We start from the raw sequence: 22,624 nt of genomic DNA on the forward strand, positions 1-22,624 counted from the left end.
TAATGAGGCTTCTTGGTGTAGTTTAAACAACCCAAACCTGGTTGCTTGTTTCCCCTTTGTTTTTTCATTCCCCTGCTTGTTTTGCATGGGTGTGACTATTTGAACAGCCAGGCTAGGCTGTTGAAATGATCTACATTAATGAAAAAAAATCTAGTTTTATTCTAAATTTCAGGAAACTCACTTAGAGCGCTGCCACATAGAAAGTTTTTGCAAGGGTCCCTGAAAGGACTGTGAACTGTAGCACAACGAAAGAATGATTTTTAGACTGGCATTGCTACAAAAGAAAACATATTGGTTATTTACACCCTTGTGCATGCACCAGCACACAAGCTTTTGTGGATACAATCAATTAGGTATGTAGAGTTGTGGGAATAAATGATGGCATTTAGAGCTTTGCAAGTGTGACTCATAGTGTTGAATAACACTACTGAGATATAAAAGTTTCTGTTTTGAAGGTAATTAAAAAATATCAGAGGCAAATAACAGCACAGACACTTACGCCTCTTGAACGATGTTTAATTAGAGTTTCTACCATGCCTGAAGGACTTACTTTATTGGTTAATGAGTGGTGTATTTTACAGCTGACTTAATTCATACAGTGTTAAGGCCATTTCATTTTAGACCCTTTTTTTTTTTTAATAAGGTTAGCACTTTAATCCTAAATTACTCTAAACAGAGTAACTCCTAATTCTAATAAGCACATTTCAGAATGATCGAAACAGTTTCATTTTCTAGGAAAAAAGTCCTGCTTTTCCCTGGCGTGTTATTTTATCACTTACCTGTGTTCTTATTTAAGTTGCTGGCTCTGTGATAACTTTACATTGAATTCTTGTCCTAACTTTCATTGTGGCTACTTAATTACTAAGTTATAAAATGGATAATAGGATGTAGATTTGCCACAACGGCATCTTCCAGCCATGTGTTTCTAAGTTACTCTAAGCAGGCTGCTGTATTTGAGTCTAGTACATTGAAATAACTTTTTAAAAAATCTGCATACACAATTTAGGTGGGAACAAATTAATTTACTAAGAGTTGATGATCTAGAAATAATTATTACACAAAAGAACTTTTGGTGAGTGGGGAAAGTTGGAGAGACAGCCTTGATGCCCTGCGAGCACTGCTCAGCAATAGCTGAAACATTAGTGTGCTATTAACACCTTTCTAGGTGCTAGCACAGCACTGTGAGGGCTGCACTGGGGAAAATTAACTTGATCTCAGGCAGGTCCAATACACCTGTCTTTTAACACGGTGTCCCATGCTTTTGTTCTGTTCTTGTTTCACGAAACAGAAATAAATCAAAAAAGGCAACTGCTGGTCCTAAAGTACTTTTTAAGTCCAGAGGAAACATAAGTTGACTATCTGTCTGTAACTAAGCCTAAAGTGCACTAATTGCATCAAAAACTATAAATTTCTTTTGATAGCTTCACACTAGGTACTTCTTTTCAAGTAGCAATGCAAAACAGTGGTGAAGTGAGGATGTGACAAGTGATTTTACTTAAATCTTCTGCTTGTGGTATACATTTCTTATGGTTCAACCTCAGCCGGCAACTAAGCTCAACCCAGCTGCTTGCTCACTCACTCGCATGGGATGGGAGAGAGAATCAGAAGAGTAAAAATGGGAAAACTTGTGGGTTTAATAGGTAAAGCAAAACCTACGTATGCAAGCAAAGCAAACCAAGGAATTCATTCACCACTTCCCATGGGTGGGCCAGCTTCCCAGGTGTTCAGCCATCTCCAGGACAGCAGGGCTGCATCGCTCATAATGGTCACTTAGGAAGACAAACGCCACCACTCTGAGTGTCCCCTCCTTCCTCCTTCTCCTCCCAGCTTTACATGCTGACCATGGTGCCATGTGGTTTGGGATATCCCTTAGGTCACGTGGGGTCAGCTGTCCCAGCTGTGTCCCCTCCCAACCCTCTCACTGGTGCGGTGGTGCAAGGAGCAGAGAAGTCCCTGACTCTGTGTAAGCACTGCTCAGCCACAGCTAAAACATCCCTGACTGTTTCCAGCACAAATACAAAACATAGCCCCAAACTAGCTACTGTGAAGAAAACTAAGTCTATCCCAGTCAAAACCATTGCAACACTGAACTGATAGCAGTAAGTGTGAGACACAAAACTATGATTCAGAGTGTGGTAAATCAAAAGGAAGAAATGGAAAATACTTTCTTCCCACAAGACTTTTTGCTTTCTTTATGAGAAATAAGCTGCTGTTAATTGCATTTTAAAAGTCTGAGGCCTACTGACTCAGTAGATTTTCTGTGTGCATAATATTCCCACATGCAGCAGAAGCAAATTTTAACCAGAGACACTCTAAGAGGCTGGTTTTAAGATGCATCTCCTCACTTATGTACTGTGCAACACTGCAGACAGAGGAATTGGGACAAGTGGAGATGTACTGGGGGAACTGGAATGAGCAGCAGAGAGGGGAGGCTTGGGAACTTCATCAGTGGACAGGGCTGCTAAAAAGAAAGTCGTTCAGTGGGGAACTACTTTAAAAAGCTTCTAGAAGAAAGTTTTAAAATATCCACTTGGGGTTGAGGGAGATACAACCTGCTGTATCACACCTATGATGTAATTTTACAATCTGTTTCCATACTTAATTTTTATCAAGTCAACAGATAGAAGCCTAATAGCAGGTTTGCATCACTGATAGTATGATTTTCTTCTTTTCAGACTTTGTTCATGACATTAACGTAACAGATATTGTTCCTGGCACGAATGGAAGTAACAAAGGTAAGAAGCCCTTATCAGTATTGTATTTCCTGGTTTGAAGGAGGGGTTTAAACACAAATCATCTTTTTTCCATGCCTAACGACATTCCAGTTATAAAATGTATATCATAAAAACTTCGTTTTTAAAAAGATTGTGATTTTTGCTGTGAGTTCTGTACTTCCACAGATAACCACACATTTGGAAAGCTTAATACTCGAGAGAAGAAAAGAATGAAAGTGGGAGTGGAGATAGGAATTAAAAAGCAAATTATGAGTTTGTGTATACCCAGCTAGATCCTTCTTAAAACTGTGACTGTTAGACCTCCTAATAGTAGTTGCACAATGAGGAATTGGCTTAAGGAATTTTAACTTCCACACCCTAACACTGAGGCAGGTCAGATCTGTGTAGTGTTTAAAATCTTGGCTGGGGCATCTTTAGTTCTCACCACCTCTGCAGCAACTTTCTTATTTTAAAAAATGTTATAAGAACAGCTTTAATGATGCTGAATGCGAAAAGGAATACTGTCAGGTTACACAAGGTATGGCTTCTGGGGGTAGTCTGACATTTGCATGACTAAGGAAAGAAGTTGCAGTCAAGTTTGAAGGGATTAAGTCTGTTGGGAGTTCTTAAGTAGGTAGAATAATGTAAAATGAAGGCAGGAGCTAACCACTGTTAGTGTCTGATCTTCCTGCCTGTGTGTAGTGACTGAACATGTAGTGCTTTGTTATGGGGCAGAAAATGAAGCATCCTAGATGCCTGTAGGAATGAGGAAACATTTCAGTACCAACCAGGCAGCTGTTGGTCACACTAGCTGCAGCAGTGTTTCTGGAGTACAGCTGTTTGGAGTCAGGAAAAAGCTGTGAAATAGTTCTGAAAACAGTTGGTTTGCATTTGAGCTAGTGTTGAATCCTGTTTCTCCTACAGTCCTTTCCAACAAGACACCAATGAACTGTTGCAGCACTCTTGTGCTCTCTCCTGCTTCTGCTATTCTGCCCCATTCTTATGCAGCAGGGGGTATAACTTGGAGACAAAGTAGACAATACTCCACAGCATCATCCAGCAACTGGAAGATTTAAAGCATCTGCTTCACAAAATTAAGGGCTGCCAGATGCTCAAATGACTCTTAGCAGGGCATTCAGGGCTACCAAGGAGATCATTAAGAACAAAAAGTGTTTTTCAAGGTCTGTGAAACAATCTTCTTATAAGCAGTGGAGGGAAAGCAAATGAGAAAAACTGAAAGTAGTCATCTCAAGAAATTTGACGGAACACTTTTTACATCTTTGCCTCTAACAGAACATGTGTGCAGCCAATGTGGGAGGGAGACTATCAAGTATTGTGGGATGCTAAAATCTAAAGACATATGAGAACAATAAGACAGGATCCAATTTTTTAAATAAATGCTGATACAAATAAAAATCAAATAATCATGTTTTTATTAAGGGATCTTCTTGTTTAGTTGGTTTTGTTCCAGTCACTTGTTCAAGTACTGCCATTGATCGGCCACCATGTAACAGGAGTGTGATATTCCCTTTTGGCAGCATAGGTGCATACCTTAGATTGCTTCTCTTATGTTGTCTAGCAGTGATGTGCTTGCACCTCCTATGGCACCAAGAGACAAGATGTTTTGATTGAGTGCATGCATTTTAGACCTGCCAATTTTTACAGTACCCTTCTTGTCAGCCTTATTTGTCCAGTCCAGGAGGTTCCTCCAGTGCATCAATGATAACAACCCCAAGTACCAGTATAGGCTGGGGACTGACCTGCTGGAGAGCAGCGTAGGGGAAAGGCACCTGGGGGTCCTAGTGGACAGCAGGATGACCATGAGCCAGCAATGTGCCCTCGTGGCCAAGAAGGCCAAAGGCTTCCTGGGGTGTATTAGAAGGGGAGTAGCTAGTAGGTCAAGAGGTCCTCCTGCCCCTCTACTCTGCCCTGAGGTGGCCACATCTGGAGTATTGTGTCCAGTTCTGGGTCCCTCATTTCAAGAAGGACAGGGAACTGCTTGAAAGAGTCCAGCACAGAGCCACAAAGATGATGAAGCGAGTGGAACATCTCCCGTGTGAGGAAAGGCTGAAGGAGCTGGGTCTCTTCAGCTTGGAGAAGAGGAGACTGAGGGGTGACCTCATTAATGTTTATAAATATGTGAAGGGTGAGACTCAGGAGGTTGAGTGTCAGGAGGAAGGAACCAGGCGCTTCTCAGTGGTGTCCAGTGACAGGACAAGGGACAACAAGTGTAAGCTGGAGTACAGGAGGTTCCACAGAAACATCAGGAAAAAGTTTTTCACTGTGAGGGTGACAGAGCACCAGAACAGGCTGCCCAGAAAGGTTGTGGTGTCTCCTTGAGACATTCAAAACCCAGCAGGGCATGTTCCTGTGTGAGTTACTCTAGGTGATCCTGCTTTGGCACAGGAGTTGGACTAAATGATCTTTCGAGGTCCCTTCCAACCCCTGACATTCTGTGATTCTATGTGTTCCTGGAGCAATGTATGGGAATACAAGCTTTTTTGTACGCAGATGCACTGGCATCTTGGTTCATATGATATTACTGAAGTGTTCAGGGTCAGATCATCATGCTGAATATGCAGCCAGATTCAGAGGTGTTTTGCTGTGACTTGATTCCAGCAGGTGCATGCAGGCACTGATCACAGTTACAGGTATGTGACCTTGAAGGCTGATCGTATCCCACAGCTCAGGCCTCAGACAAATTTGGCATTGGGTGAAAGTACAATAGGACAGGTCAGCCTAGAATGCAAGCTGCCTAGCAATGAAATCATAGCAATAAATTCCTGATTTAAAATAAAACAAAAAAAAATGGTATTAGGAACTGAGTTGTCAGACATGACTTTTGAGTGGTCATGTTCTCCCCAGGTAGAACAGTCTCCAGAAATTATGGGATCTTGTCTGTGAAGATTCTGTGCAGTGGAAATGCTTTTCATCTGGGGATATTCTTCTTTTCCTTTCTTCCAGTCATTTGTCCAAGTGCAGCTAGTGGTCACCCACCACAGAAGACAAGTCTGGTGTTCTCCTCTGGCAACAATACAGGTTTTCTGCTCTTCGAGGAGTGGTGGAACAAATCACAAACAGTGCCATTTTACCTGGTTGCTGTTCTTCTGCCCCTTTTGAATCTGAAGTCTCCATCCTTCTTTGCAAAGTTCAATGTCCTAGGTAAGTTACAAATACTAATAAAGCATTGATTCATTGTGGCTAAAATGTATGGAAGAGCAGTGAAAGCTGCTTCAGTGAGTAGAATCATTGAATAGAGTCACAGAATCATTTAGGTTGGAAAAGGTCTTTAAGATCAAGTCCAACCATTAACCAGACACTGGCAATTCCACCATTAAACCATGTCTCTAAGCGCTGTATCTACACATCTTTTAAATACTCCAGGGACAGAGACTCAACTACTTCCCTGGGACATCTGTCCCAAGCTTAATAGCCTTTTCAGTGAAGAAGTTTTTCCTAATACCCAATCTAAGCCTTCCTTGGTGCAACTTGAGGCTGTTCCCTCTTGGTGTATCACTTGTTGCATGGGAGAAGAGACCAACCCTTGCCTTGCTAGAACCTCTTTCAGGGAGTTAGAGGGAGTGGTAAGGTCTTCCCTGAGCCTTCTTTTCTCCAAGCTAAACAACACCAGTTCTCTCAGCTGCTCCACATATGACTTGTTCTTAAGATATTCACCAGCTTTATTGCCCTTCTTTGGACATATTTCAGCACCTCAATGTCTTCCTTCTTGTGGGGGACCCAAAACTGAACGCAGGATTCGAGGTGCAGCTTCACCAGTGCCAAGTACAGGGGAACAATCACTGTCCTAGTCCTGCTGGCCACACTGTTTCTGATACATGCCAGGATACTGTTGGCCTTCTCGGCCAGGTGGGCACACTGCTGGCTCATATTTGGCTGGCTGTTGACCAACACCCCCAGGTCATTTTCCTCAAAACAGCTTTCCAGGCACTTTTGAAGTGTGCTGGCAGCGGATATTGTGCATCAGAATGGTTCTTTGATTGGTTTGTTAATCACCTACAGGCTTTCTACCCTGGTTTGTTGGAGTCTTGTAGTTAATGGGGAGTTATGTCTTTTTCCTTTGTTCCCTTGATAATTGTGTAAAACAAGTTCCACTATATTTACAGCAGATTTTCCCAAATGGTTATACACATGTTGCTGTGCAGTTTTGGATGCATACCACCATGACCAAGCAGTCGGGCATACCTTCCTCATCTGAAGAACGCTTCAACACAGGCAGTTACTTCCAAAGATTAGTTGCTTCTGACTTGAAGTCATTTGCTACCAATCATTTGATTAATTAATCACAATATCAGCCAGTCACTGTAACCTGCTGCTGTGCTAGAATGAAATGATGTCTTACCTGAATCTGTAAAATTCTGTAAAAGTGCTGTTTCTTTGTCTTTACTTACTTACAGCCTGTTCTCTGGTGACTAGCAGTTTTATTGGCTGGGAGGGTGCAACGCAGCAACTGTTGCTGTTGCACAGGTTCCTTCAGATTTTAGGTAGTTATCTCTTTCAAATGGCAGGAGCCAAGATCATATGCTTTCCACCCCACATGCAGATGCAGTAGGACATTTTTACCCATCTGTGATTTTATCTATAGCCCTCTAGTATGCAGTCCTCTAGTGTGCAGAGTCTTGCTGGATGCCTCTAAACCAATCAGACAGAATGCAAAGCCAGTGTTACAAACAAGAAAGTAGTGGCCAAATGTCATCATCAGCTTCTAGCTGCCAGTGTAAAGTTCACAATTTCTGTAAAAATTCATATCTCATTGAGCCATTTTCTTCCAAAAGTGAATGACTGAAAGGATGTTGTAATGGCTGCAGTACTGCAGCCAGCTGTCTGACATTAGATTGAAATCCTGACTGCTGAAGCTGGAGCTGATCTGACACTGCGTGCAAGTACAATGAAAAATAAAGACAGTTTAGGCCCAGCTTACATTTTTAAGAATCAATACAAACCCTAAGTGTTTGGGCTACTGGTTAAGTAGTGGGATGGAGCAAGAATAAAGCACAATATAAATATTATCTATTGCCTCATGGGAGTTTTTTGGCTCTTGTTTTTTGTAGGTACAGTTTCAGTTGTCTACCTAGTTTTTCTGGTTACTGTAAAGGCTGCTCGTATGGGAATCCACTTAGAATACAACTGGTTTACAGAGAATGATTTTTTTGTACCAGGTAAGTTAGTTAAAATGCAGTAAGGAAGCATACATGATGAGTTTAAGATTTTTAAAACAATTCATGAGTGATTTTCTCATTTATCTTCTAACACCCCTGTGACGTAAGTGAGGAAGTGCTATCTGATACTGCATGCAGAGGCTCAGGAAAGTTCCCTTTTGAGAAAGCAACAAGGAATCCATTTCCCAGTAATGTTCCTTAATTAGGAGACAGTATCAACACTGTGGAGAAGAGGAGGAGTGCCCATCCGACATATATCATGTACAGAGAGCTTGCAATAGTCCTGTTTTGCCTATGTTATAATAAGTACTAACTGCACCATTTTCAGATCATGCCTGTTTTAGTCACAGTTACTAATGACAAACTGTAGACAGACCGACTGGTAAAGGTGCTTTAAGTTCTGCACTCACTGTCTTGCTTAAATAACTCATTCACCATAATTTATGAATACATTTTTCCTGTACTTCCCAATCCATCGCAGGTTTTAATCCATAGTCTTAGCTCTTCTCTTCTAAAGAACCATTAGCTCTACACCATGTTTTCTTACTTGAAAGTTGTTTTGGTGGCTGTTTGTTCTTTCCAAATCACTGTTACTAATTACTGCATGAGATGTCACAAACAGTGGTACTGCATGCACAGATAGTTTTAGGAGTTTTTGGAATGAGAGATCTGTGTTTAGGTCTTAGTGGTTTTTCCCTGTCCTTTACAACAGGCAAAATTGCACGATCGGTTAGCTCCAAGGAGCTGTGTCCTGTACTATTGAATTGTATCACTCCTGTCAGCAAAATAATAAGCAGAGTAAACAGCTTAGCTAGTGTAAACCGTGTAGGTTTGGCAAAGAGATCTGCTCAAAACTCGATATACTACCCTTCTCTGCACCTCTCTGTTATCAAATCTGTTTGTTGATTTTTCCATAACTGCTGAAGGTCATTCTTTCCTTGTCTCAGACAGGCATTCATAACTCTGTTTCAAAATCTGAATGACAAGAAACAAGTTTCTTCAGTTGGTCATGTCACCAATTAAACAAAAAAACAAAAAAACCCTTTTCTGGCTGAGTCTTCAAAGCTAAGAATTTTGCCTAGTGTGACTGACTGTGTGTAAGACCAGAGCAGATGCTTTGAGGATGAACTGCATTGTCTCCATAATTCCACATGAATCCTCCTGACTACTGCAGCATAAGTACTAACTTAAAGATAGATGTAGGTAGTTCTGAAACAGTGCTATCTATGCTATCCATTTTCCTCCATCACTGCATTTCCTTTTAGGCAGAATTTCTCGACTGACAAACTGCTTTTGTGACCAGTTGGATTTCAAAGCACTGGATGATTAGCATCTGTGTTAATGACCCAATTTATTTTGCGTGATATTATATTTAATGCTATCTAAGTAGAAATGATACTGAAGTGTATGTTGCTTAGTCAGTAGGTATACCACAATGTTTTTGGTCTTGCTCCACTGTGAGCATCGAAATACATTTTTAACCTGAACTGCCCCAGCAGTCTTCAAATACTCACATGGCCTTATATTTACAGACTCTTCCTAAGAGTGCCAGAGAAGATTTGCCCAGACTGGTTCACTAACAAAACCGTGTAAACTGGAAACCAGCCTAAGTCTAAGAAATCAGGTTTTAAGCATCTTGAAGTTCAAGTCCAAGGCCTGTAAAACAGTCCTAGTACAAACTGAGCTAGAGCACAACACCCCTGCAGCAGGTCACTAAGAAGTGGAGCACTAGCAATGCAGCTAGTACTGATAGGAGATAGACAAAGCATGCAGCTAATGCGTATAAATCCAGCTCCTACTGATGGTTGTAGTGATGGGAAAAATGCAGTGCTGAAAAAGATTCTGAATCTGTCAGTTTGATTTTTGTTACTGAGATTAAGGTAGTGGATGGAAAACAAGCCAAAAGTCACACACACCCAATTCTATTAGTAGCACATCATGCTAGTTAGGTATTGAAGATCCAGTGAACCCAGGCCTAGGGAAGGCATATCCTCTCAGCCTAATTGCCTGGGGTGTGCTTACCTTGCTGAGTTCATAGCACTTCAGAAAAATCTGATTTAAATATGTTTGCATGGAGGTCTCTGTGGTTTGATCTGTAAGAGTTTGTCAGGCTGGGATGAGTGTTATGCTATATTGCTGGATGCTTTCCAGAAGCTGAGCTAGCTAAGGGATCTCTAACTGCTGTTAACACTCTAAAGCATACATATATGCTTGTATAATACCATTAAATATGGTGCTTTCATGATGTTACCTATTGGTGAATTCCTAGACCGGTTGCAGCACTTCTAGAAGCACAATCTTGTGAACATAATCCTTCAAGCATTAAAAGAAGCAGAGCAATGCTATTTGCATGAAAACAAAAAGATAGATAAATTTTTCATAGATGCAGTAAGTTGTTTGATAAGACAGGAAGTTGCTCTGGCATTCTTTATGCCCTGGTTTGTAAGCAGAATATCTTAAACAGCTACAGATGTAATTTTTCCTCTGGCAGGATAAGTGACTTCTTAACAACAAAAGATGCTCACAGAGCAAATGATTCCTTCCCTCCTCATCTTCCTGTTCTGGGACCAGAAGATATACGTCCTCACTGCAGTTAGTTCCTGCTTCAAAAGTGCTTTCCAATTAAACTGTTGAGAAGCAGAAAAGCTTTTATTTGTAAATCCCATATTAACCTAATATTGTTTGATGGTTGAGTTCTCTCAAGAAACTTTGCTGGAGGGTGCGTTATATAGTAACCCGTATTTTCATGCACTTTGTACTTCCTGATTAAATATCTGCATTGGCTATGGTCAAAAATAAGACAGATTGTTCCATTTCAACATGGAGGTTCATGTTCCTGCCAATAGATTCCACAGCACTGTATGTCCTCTGCATTTTGGCATTGTTTGTTTCAAAGTAAGTTATTAACACTTTTTTTCCTCCCTTAGAGTTTAGAATTCAGTTTCCCCAGCTTACAGGGGTTCTGACACTTGCCTTCTTCATCCACAACTGTGTCATCACACTTCTTCAAAATAACAGGAATCAAGAAAACAATGTAAGTAATTTCACAAGACTGTGCTGATCTGTATCTAGATTGCCAGGCGACACTAATTTTTTCCTGTCTGCTTCTCTTGAAATCGATCCAGAGATTGTAATAGCTTCAGAAAATCTCACTCGCTCCTATGTTCTGGTAAGAAGACAGTTACACATACTTTTCACTGGCTACCAACAAGTAACAGATACATTGCGAATTTATTCAGAGGAGAGCCTTGAGGAGTGTCCCAGACTTGTGGTCAGGCTGGTATTAAATGGCCAAATTACACACAAGAGGCAGAAGGCTTGACAATGTTACAAGACTCCAGAAAAACTGACTAGTTTTAGAATGAAAAATGCTGGAGAATATTGGGCACAGGATTGATTTTTGCAGAGTCCTGAGCAGTATTGTTGGGGTCTAAATAATATCTTTTCTCAGAGTTGCTTCTGTAGTTCCATATCACAATCCAAGTCCAGGTTCATGGAGAAATGTGACCCTATTTAGGAAATCCTCAAAGTACAAGCCTGAGTTGGGAATTTTTATGGTGTGTAGCCTTTGAATGGTTCCATTGCCCTTGAAAAAGTCCATCCAGATGGAATTGCATTCTTTCTTAATATCTTCCTATTATAAAATGCAAAGTGCAGTAAACATGATACACAGAGTCCTAGACTACATTTTTACTGTAATTATTTTGATTATTTAATTTTTTCCTCCCTACTTTCCAGGATTCTTCCTTCATTAAAATCTTAGCTGGAAAGGTAACTACAATAACGTGCAAAGTTTTTTAAATATTCACAGTATAAAAAACTGGTACCAAATCACAGAATGCCAAAATAGTTGAGGTTGGAAGAGATCTTTTTGAACGTCATCTTTTCCAACCCCTTTGCGCAGGCAGGACCACCTAGAGCAGTTGCTTACACAACACATCAGATATGTACGATTTGATTATTCGGAGGTGAAGCGCAGATTATGTGCCAATGCAGCGAGATGACCTTTTGCTTTAGTAATCTCCATAGATACTTTTTTGTCCTTGTGAACCATGGTCAGCTTGCAACTGACCACCTCTGCAAAGTAGTTGTGAATTCTCTTTCAGGAAGGCTTCTCTGGAATTATGGGCATTTCTGAAAGTAGTTCAACAACTAAAGAGGGTGTTGGTGGAGCTCTAGGGAAAGAAAACTAAGTAAGTTTGTCCTCAGTTTTCTTAAGAAAATCCTGCAATGTAGGAAAGGGCAATATTTCTCTTTCTCTTTAGCTGTGGCTTGCAAACTCTAAAGGCTTTGTTACTCCAGCAGTTGGCTCTGTATGCAGAGGAAACCTAATGCCTCTGTGCCACCTTCAAGATTTTTGCTATGGCTTTTCACCTTCCATTTACATCAGAGCAATCCATTGGCCGTGATGGGCAGCATGTGGAATCTTCACCAGCTTGCTTTTCCTGTGTTAAGGAGGACGAAACTGCTGCCTACATTTGAATCAGCTTTTCTGAATGCCCTCCCTGGAGTTTAAATTGAATTTCCAAGTCAGCCTTAGCATGGATAGCTTTCGACAAGACTGCATTCGAGAAGAGTGTTCAAATTGCATGTACCTTTAAGTATAGCAGGAGAGGTTTGCAATGGGAAACCAAATCTGTGCATAGTTCAACCAGGAGTTTTGTTTGACTAGAGATTTCCTTTCCTGTTTGTAGCTGTACAGTGGCCTTTCACTTAAGTCCCTTTGCAAATGTTAATGAAGCACTGATGCTGTTGAAGAGCTGTTTTGTGGTTTTTTCGCTATGCTGCTGGACCAAGTGGGAGGTTTATATATGTTTATAGGTCTCAACCTCTGTCATATATCAGGATGTTATGTTTTTATATCAACAAGATGCATTACTATATCAGTGTCACATGAGGAGTCAAATGGAGACTCCACTGTCTTATGGATTGACCTGTTAAGGTGTCACTTCCATCAGTGTTCTGTGAAAAGGCATGGAATTTAGCGAGCTGGAAAACTACTGTTTTAGTTATGAACAAAACTTGCTGAAACTAGAACAGCTCTTTGGGGAGGTGAAAAAAAAAGTAAGGGAAACAATAACATTCCTTTTATGGAGTCAGAAATGCAAAACAATAGCAGCTTCCATTCTGGTCATAGGCATGTATCGCTGCCCAGAGCTAAAACACGCATAGGCGGAGAATTCCTCTGGCTGTTATTCCAGTACAGTGATGTGGGTGTGAGAAGAGCAGTGCACTAGAGTAAGCCAAATGTCAGCAGCAAAGCCTGAAGAAGCCCTGTGGGCCGAATTCTTTATCTGCAGCTCAAAGCTGAGCTCTCTGTTCCCAACTCCCACTGTTGCCCCCTGTATTTATCAGTGTAAGTTTTTGTGCGCTATGCAGTCAACCCTTTTGTAAACTGATGGAACAGAAAACTAACCCAGCCACAAGAAGGTGATTAGTTGTTTTTGCTCTTTGTTTTTGTTTTTTTATGATTTGTGTCTCTGATCTGGTTCCCTGAGCAACTGTACAGGTGCTGCACAGTCCCAGAGCATGATCTACAGCCATGAATATGCTAGTGCTGTCTCCTACCAATTTTTTGGGGGCCTACCTGGGGGAAAGGCTGAGAGTGGGGAGATATTTTTTGTCCAGGTGTTTACTGCAGAAGGCTTGGAGCTGTGGATGCTTCTTATTTTCTGCAATATTGAAACACTGTTTATCCCCTGTAAAAAAAGTGAGTTTCCATTGATACTGCCCTACCATTGGTTTCTTTTGCCATCCAAAGTCACATACAGCATTATGCAGCCTGGGAAAGGACTTTTTGTCACTCTGTTAAGTGTTATTACTTGCCCTTGATGCATAAACAGGTGAAGTCTGTTTTTGTGATATGGATCATGAGTCCTGTTGAGATACTACAGAGGTAGCATCTCTCTTTTGAGAAGTGACCAATCTGAAATGAGATCATCCAAAACTTGTTCTTCTAATGTGGTAATAAATACTAATCATTGATACAGGCTTCTCTATCCAAGAAGCAACTTGCAAACCATCTTTCACTGAGGAGAAATTAAATGTTTTTTCCATGTCATGCAACAGGGAAATCAAGCCCTGGAATTTGCCTGTTCTTTTCAGTGTCACATAGGGAATATCTGTAGAACCACAGAGCCTTCACTATGTTGCGTCCAGTCATGTGCCACAGGTCCAGGTTGCACCTGGATGCTAGTCTATGAATCTGCTATAAGATCTTGTACTTTCAGAGTTTTCTTTGTTAGCTACACCTGATTTATCAGACACATCCTTTTGTTAGGAGGCTGCTTTCTGCATTTGTTCTGCTGCTGCCAGCCTCAGTCACCCAATTTTCTGTCTTTCCAGGGCACTTTTAACACTATTCTGTGCATCTGACCAGAAAAGCTCCTGGTCAGCAGAAACTGCAGCTGACATACGTTCACCATGTCCAACCTTAAAATCTGCCTGGTATTTCAGGTGTATTTGATAAGGGCTTGGCAGAAAACCAGCTGCTATCCTTATGGACTGTGACCTGCATGGTATCTTTGATACTTTCCTTCCACGCTGATCCCCCAAATACTTCCTTCTTTCTATCATTTCTTGCACATTTTCATTCTTAGACTTTAAACTCAGTGTGAGGACTGTCATATTCTTTATGCTTAAACAGCACAATGACATCTATTCTGAATATAAATGTTTTAATATAAAATTTTAAATAGACAAATGCGATTATTGCTCTGTGACTTAAAATTAATCCGTTTATCTCTCTCCTTGTGTCCTTTGGTTTTATCTGGAATTATGCTGTCTAAACAGTATTTAGTGTCAAGGTCTTTACAGAGTGAACCCAGGTCTCTTGAAGAGTAGTGAACTTACTCAAAACACACTCTTGTGCAAAGATAACTGTGTTTTATGCAGAAGCAGATGTTTGCAAGGGAACTGACAGATGTTTGTGAAAAAATAAGTTCAGGTTTTCAAGTTGTCTTTATTTCTTTTTCCTTATGGAAATAAAAATATGGGTATTCTTTGCATGAAGATAGCGCCTGAAGAAAAGTTTCTATTGTGTTACATGCTGTAATAATCAAAATTATCTCAGCATTTAGTTTCAATACAGATTAAAGAATATACCCTTAACAACTGTAGGAACTAGTTTGTATAATCAGAGGTAATAGCAGAGCAGCTATCTACGCTTAATCAAGTGTAGTCCAAAGGAAGAGTAAGGACTTTCTGTTCAGATTGCTTGCTGTCATAAATGCAAGTACTTCTCACAGCAAAAATAGTTTTACATTTGGTTATAGAGCTTATAGGTAGGCTGAATACAAATGACCACTCCAAGTTATTGTGCTGTCTTTATGTATGAGAAATACATCTAAAATACCAAATTTAAAACAAGTGAAAACAGATTTTTTCAGATGATGTGCCTTAAGGAGGTCTTGGGTACATTCTGAAAGATTGTCCAAGTCCTGTCTTCAAGAGAAGAGAGTCCATGTCTCTTTGCAAAATGGCCTAACCCGGATTAGTCTCTGGCTCGTGCAGTTAATTGTAGTTACTCATAAATACCTGTGGGAAATCTGGATGCTTAGATTTAATATTCCTAAAATCACTTTTTCATGATGGGCACTGGTGTTTTTAAAGGCGTAGCTGTTATATAAAAACCTTTACAGCTTCTCATGTCACTGTGGAGAAGTTCTGGGACTAATTTAAAGAAAATACTATTGCTCAGCCTCTGATGGAGTTTGACAGTCCTTACTCAGTGACCAGTGTGAGGCAAGTGAAGATTAGAGAAGCATCTTCCAGCTGTGTGTAACTGGTGAATAGGAGGAAGAGATTGCAGCTGGAAGTGTGCAGCTGCCAGGGGCCTATGGGTCACCCTGAGGTACACATTAACAGCACACTGTTGGCTGATGAGAAATACTACTGGATTCTTGTGGGCTCGTGGGAAAAAGGCACCACTATCCTACTCCAAAAGCACTGGCAAAATGAGCAGGAGATGCCAGTTCCCTCACTAAAAACTGGCTTCCTTCTGAACTTTTCTTGCAACTCATAATCTAGCTTTTTAAACTTTCCTCAAGGATTGCCTTGCCCTTTGAAGACCCCAGAAAGGTGTAGGTTGTGCTTCTTTCGTCAAGGAAGACAAAACACTCAGGGAAGCATTTCTCTGTGCAGATGTGAGCAAGCTGTGCCTGCGTTCAGTGAGCTGGCTGGCCCACAACTGCGATCCTGATCTGGAATATGTATTCCTAATAATTTGGTGCAGTTCCTGAGCTACTAGGACTTGCTTTTTAGTCACAGGAAAATAGGGTCATGTATTGAAGCACCAATAGTAATCCTTTAAGAAGCTGGTTATTTGCAGCAGCTAAACAAATGGTTTGCTGTAAGGTAGTGAGTGTTTTGTAGTGTAGTATAAGCTGATACAGAATATAATTAGTTAATAACTGGAAACAAATGGTCTTCCACTTTATTTCAAAAAAAAAATTAGGTAGAGGAATAACTGATTAAGTACATTGTTGTGAGGTCACTGATGTATGTGTGAATTCTGCAATTTCACAAAGTGCTTGAGCAGGTTTGCAGCTTATTTTCCAAAACTAAATACTGCTAAGAAACCTTTGATTGTTTTTATGTAGTTGACAGTCTTTATTTATTAGATACCTTTTAGTCAACATGTTCAGAAGTGAACATTAAAGGTTTTATTCTGTATTTAGGTATATCTAATATAGTTAGGTATGGATTTCTGACCCTAGCTTTAGCACTCTCTCCTAAAATTCTTTCACTATCATACAGTGCACTTACCTGAGATATTTGTAGATATTCAGTAATAAAGTAGATAGGCACTTTAGCTAAAGCTAAAGGACATGTATATCTCTGTGTCTGCCTGTGCCTTTCCATTTTATTTGTAGTTTATCTGTTTTTTCCATTTAGTGGCGTATTAGCTATGTCTTCCATTATCACACTATTCATAGGGAAGTATTAGTTTCTTGTTTGGAGTCATGCTCTTAGGTTTCCAAAGCTTAAAAAAAGTCCATTATGTTATATCTGCAGTCGGGTAAACTAATATCTTAAATTGCAAGATTCTAGTCCTGACGAGATTTAGCATATGGCATTGATGGACTTTCTGTATTTGTCAGCTCTCTCTGTGACCCAAGACTCTTAGTAGGATTAGCTGAATGTCAGAAAGTAGAGAGGGTTTCTTGTTTACTTGCTTGAATAATTAGTGTATGTTTGTGCATCTAGCAAAAAACATGCTGCATCTTGGTGCCTTTTCTGTGTGCAGACATATAGGTAATACTTGTCTAGCTACACTTTCTGTATCTTCTTGCAGCTTTCTGATCTGATCCAGATCAGCTTTGAAGTCCCCATTCAAGAACCAGAAAGTAAAAGTAATAGATATAAACCATTAACAAATACAAAGTAACAAATACAAAGTAATAAATGCTCTTTTTTTTTTTCATTAGGTTTTTATTTTGCCTGTTTGGGTGTGTTAGTGCTGGCCAAAATAAGATTTTATTTTTCCTCAGGTGAGAGACCTCTCTATAGCTTACTTCCTGGTGGGATTAACATACCTGTATGTTGGAGTGATAATTTTTGCATCTTTTCCTTCTCCACCACTGTCCAAAGAATGTATTGAACAGGTAAGATATTTTACTGCACTGTATATTTGTCCTTGATCTTTTAATAAATAAGAAGCTACTGCTTCTGGCTTCATGACTTACCCTGGCAAACACATTTGTCCTTGACTCTGGTCAGCAGGTTAATGCCTCATGGGCACTAGCACAAGCAGATGAGTGTAATGCTTGTGTTATCTTGTTTATATTTATGTCTGGTTGCCAGTGGTTCCCTGAAAAATAAATATTTAGTAAATATTCTGTGACAATGAGGAAGGAAATACCAAAATGAACAAGTGAAGAGTTGAGGCTTTAGTTTTTTTAGCTTCTTTAATCCTGAAAAGTAGTATGTTTATGTTTAGTTATGTGTGTGGTGACCAATTCTACTCATTGAGACTGGTTTCAGGTACTCCAGAAAAAGAAATATAATGTGAATACAAGTTTGTTTAGATAGGAGTCCTTGCTATGGGTAGGTTTACAGTCTTAACACTATGATGAGCCTTGCCATCAGAGTTCTTCTGTAATTGTACCACACGAAACACCCTGTGAAGCCATTAATCATTTAACTGCTTGTAGGCAAGGCTGATTACCACACCCTAAGTTACTTCAAAGATAGGAGGTATCAATTGGTGATCCATTTTATGCCAGGTATTCCATGTCTCTTGCATAATATTTAGCAATAAAGCATCATCTAAACACATCATCTGACTGTAGGTTACTTAGAACGAGTACCATTGTTTGTCCATGAAATGAGTTTTGAACCATTTGGAGTAACTTCATGGGGTGAAATTCACAGTTAAGTAGTAGATGACAAGTGATTTTCTTCCCAGTTGTTTTCTGTACTTATCCTAAGTGCTTAAAAATATATGTTGATGATACTGAAGTGTTTTCCTAGGTTTTCAGATGTTCCCATTTGTAATATATGATCCCTTCCTCATTTGTATACAATCCAATTATTGATTAAATAACTTTATAATACCTAGGTAAGTTATGTCAGGTAATAGGAGCATATGAATTTATCTGCCTAAAAAATCACATGGCACTTCCACAGCCTGGATTATTTGAGAATGTTCAGAAGATTAGAAAATGGAAAGCTGACATCAGTCTTGTAATACTCAAATATCAGTTGTTATTTAGTGGCAAGGCAATTGTAAAACAGGGAGAGGGTATTTCACAATATGGAGTTAATTTAGCAGTTGCAGTTGCTTGGCTTTTATCCCCTTCTTTCTTGTACATGGCTACTGAAAATCAGCAGATATACATAATCAAGACACCACTGGTAAGTGTAACATTATTTCTGCATTTAGAATTTTCTGGACAACTTTCCCAGTGATGACATCATGTCATTTGTTGCAAGAATATTCATGATGACTGTATACCCACTGTTGGGCTATTTGGCACGAGTTCAGCTATTAAGACAGTTATTTGGAAGTGCTTACCCAAGGTAAGAAGTCTACTCCTGGACAAGAGGTTGGCACACTTTGGTTATCTGGCTTTATGCTGTCAGGAATTTGGCTGAGCTTTTGGGGTTTTCCTTTGCTGCATTAGGTACATTTCACAAGCTAATTTCATAATATTTGTAGAGGCAGAGGGTGAATAGGCAAGCAAAATAATCTTGCCTGCAGATAAGGACTGGTACAGCTTGGCAGAGCACACTGAGGGGGTTCCTTTATTTTAGCTCTTCATTTTGTCAATAAACTGAGAAAATCTGTCAACACAGTTCCTTTGTATTATGCATTTATATGGCAAAAGAAGAATTGTACAGGAAAAAAAGTGTTCAATCCAGAAACATTTTAGCAAGTACTCTTTAAGCTGTGAAGGTTGTACACTCTGTGTATTAACCTTTCAGGATCATAGAATCATAGAATGGCCTAAGATGGAAGGGACCTTAGAGATCATTTTAATCCAGCCTCCCTGTAGCCAGGGACGCCACCTCTCGACTAGATCAAGGCAACACACGGGGACCGAGCAGAAATCGAACCCGTGACCTTAGCGTTGTTAGCGCTGCGCTCAACTGACTGAGCTAACCAGCCATATGTGTTTTGATTGTGCATAATTAGTAATTATCCATCTGTTTTTAAACAGAACTAATAGCTAAATGAGTTGTTAGCTGTGTTATCTCTGCTGCTGCTATGTTTATAAAAATAGCTTTTCACATGCTAATTTCAGAGATGAGCCACACCCCTGCATTTGTACACTGTCTGAACTCCAGGGAAGAGGTGATTCAGATTTCAATTTTAGTTTGGGTTTTTTTTAAATAAAACCTAGGACATTTATATTTGGAATGTTGTCTGAATTTGTCGCAGCTGAAAAGTTGGCATTTATCTCTGGGTTTCTTATTTTATATTGTGAATTACTGATGACAGAGGAAAGGAAAAAAATATCCCAGGAAGAAACCTGTATTTCCTCTGTGGCATCAGCAGTAGCATGCAGGAAGATTTTGTTCCAAGTTTCAGGTTTCTTCTGGGTCCTAAAATAGGTATGAGAAGGTCTAGAAATTGGATGTCTAAAATTAGGCACTGAAATAAGTGCCTGCTATTTTTTCATGCTAAATTGTATGCAGTGGAGTGTTGAGGAGACTTTTAGGAACTACTGCAAGTTACTGTTGGAAACAAGGCCATTGATTTAAGTGCTAAACATGGATTTCACAGCCACTGGGAAATAGCCATGTCCTTTGTATTACATGGATGTGCCTCTTCCTATCTCCTCCCTCCAGTTACTCCTTGACCAGAATGGTTTTCATTTCCCTGGTGCCCTCTCCTAGGACCTCCAGCTTCATACCAGGCTCTTCTCAGGTTAATTCTGGCTTGCTGTTTTGAGCCTTCCTGGTATGACGACTGTGATGATGCAAATACTTGCTTGGTTCTTTTCTCCAGGATGTCCTGTGGGTAGCGTCAATCACTTTTTTTTTTTTTTTAGGCTCTTTAAAGGTGGATATTTAAAGTTTCTGAGAACTCAAAAGTGGTTTCTAGGAAGCCACTTACATCTTCCCAACCTGTAGTGATAAAGTAGTACATACTGGCTGGCTGGCTCTGTCTCCATCTCTAGTATCCTAGGTAGCTCAAATATAGCACAAAAATCATTCAGCTAAACCTTCAAGCTCTAACTTCTGTGCATTTGCAATTGGCAAGAGCAGAACAGAAAGTCAAGTTCTGTGCTGTGGTGTTCTTCTAGAAGAATTAAAAAAAAAAAAGTTTGAAATCTAGTATTTTTCTGACTGATTCTGTATGTTTATGTGGTTTTTCTACCTTTCCCTGGTTTTGTTTTCAGGTTGTGGAAGTGAGGTTTAGAGGTGTTCACTGATGGTATAACCATCCATGCACATTGGGTAGTGTGCTGAATTCGGATTGGTTGTGCGGTTGAGGATCTCTGCTGGCAACCTCACCTCATTTAACCCTGTGATTCAGTGTGTTAAATCACAGGTATTTCCGTAGGTGCATCCTTTCTGTATTAAGTTTCCTTTGCAGCTGACAGAATGTTATAAATTTACCTTCTGGCTATAATTGTCCAATTATTTCTTTTAAAAACCAAACAAAACCAAAACCAAGAAACCACACACACCAAAAAAACCCCACAACACCTCACTTGGTTTAAGTCCCCGTTGTAAATTTTCCTGTCTTCATTTTTAAGCCCTGCGTTGCTCCATAGGGGTATGCTGCAGGTTTCACATGAGCTGGAAGCTTGCTAATATTAAAAGCTAGGCTTCTTCACGTGAGCAGTTTTATGCAGATGTCGGTATCTGATGGACTTACCTGATAGCCTTTAAGCTATTAGCTGGAGCACTTGGAATTCTGGATGGATGCATTTTACAGCTGGCTGTTAATGGCATACCTTGATCACACACATGCTTACATGGCTGCCAGATAATTTTTATTTCCTAGCAATGACTGTATTGCTCAGATCAATTATTTTAACTACTTTTTTTTTAGTTATTTATGTGTCTCATGATACAAGGAAGCACTAAGGTCTTAGTTTGCTCTTTTGTAGTTCTTGGTTTTGATAGTTGATCTAATCCAAGACAATTTCTAACAAATTCAGCATCTTGTTTCGTATCCTGGTTTTTGCTAGATTGGATTATAATGGTGCTGATAACACCAAGGTCATGGATTCGATCCCCGTTAGTTCCCCATGTGTTGCCTGGTCTAGTTGAGAGGTGTCCCTGCCCAGGGCAAGGAGGTTGGATTAAATGATCTCTAAGGTCCCTTCCAGCCTAGGCCATTCTATGATTCTATGATAATTGGATTATAATGAGGAACCATTTATTCAACTTTAGGAGCTTTCGCTGTCTGGAGACTGATCCCCACTTCTCTCTGGAGACTGATCCCCACTCTTTGAAGCTATTCTATGGTGCTGTTTTTTTACTATGCTTCTCCGTAGTGTATCCTGCCAACTTGTAGCCTGGTGTGATGAAGCAGCTCACCCTCTCCAGACTTAAGAGCTTAAGTAGATGATACATAACTTTTTTTTTTCTCTCCCAAGTTTAACATCAGGCATCAGCTGAACAGTGTCAACTTGATTGTGTGAAGCATAGAGAAAATGAGTAGTGTCCTGTGCTCTCCAGCAGTCAGGAGAAGGGCAAAAGCCCACCTGCTTCTGAGGAGAGGAATTCTCCTTCCTCTTATGCACCAGTAACAGTCACCTGTGTCTCTGCCCATCTTAAAAACAAATACGTGTGTAGACATGCTAGGCACAGTAGTCCTCTAACAGGTGTCATCATAAAGCCTTCAGCTGTTCTGTGCTTCCTACAAAAGATTTAGAGATGAGAAGGTGTCCTAATTCCTTCTTTCATTTTGCAAAATATATGCTGTTCTACAGACTACAGTGTAGAAAGTGATATAATGGGACAAAACCCAAAGAACTGTTCATTCTCTGCTTCTCTCTCTGGTGTTGTAAAGAAAGGCAAAATGTTGTGTATTGGGCAATTACTTACTTCTCGAAAGTGACAGAGAAATTAGGGCCAGAGGCATAGGGTTTATCTGCTGTTTCTTACGTGACCCCAGATCTTCTTACAGGTACAGAAATCTATTTTTTTTATTGTTGCTGGCTCTTGGCTACAGTGATACAGAGAATTCCCTTGATTAATTACATGCTGTGCATAAAATGCTTTGCACAGTCATCGGATCTGTTTTTTAACCTTTTTTACATCTGTCCTTTT

The 22,624-nt window shown here is 40.0% G+C and overlaps 1 protein-coding gene across 1 annotated transcript in view; it reads left to right on the forward strand.

Annotated features, from left to right (window-relative positions):
* SLC38A9 (solute carrier family 38, member 9) overlaps positions 1-22,624 on the forward strand; it is a 38,199-nt gene that overhangs the window by 9,976 nt on the left and 5,599 nt on the right. The window contains exons 7-12 of the mRNA XM_009868195.1: positions 2,676-2,735; positions 5,679-5,876; positions 7,784-7,891; positions 10,819-10,925; positions 17,383-17,496; positions 18,777-18,913. Of these exons, the coding sequence (XP_009866497.1) occupies positions 2,676-2,735; positions 5,679-5,876; positions 7,784-7,891; positions 10,819-10,925; positions 17,383-17,496; positions 18,777-18,913 (724 nt within the window). The remainder of the gene's footprint in view (positions 1-2,675; positions 2,736-5,678; positions 5,877-7,783; positions 7,892-10,818; positions 10,926-17,382; positions 17,497-18,776; positions 18,914-22,624) is intronic.

Source organism: Apaloderma vittatum, unplaced genomic scaffold (genome assembly GCF_000703405.1).
Source record: "Apaloderma vittatum isolate BGI_N311 unplaced genomic scaffold, ASM70340v1 scaffold1444, whole genome shotgun sequence".
Taxonomy (NCBI): Eukaryota; Metazoa; Chordata; class Aves; order Trogoniformes; family Trogonidae; genus Apaloderma; species Apaloderma vittatum.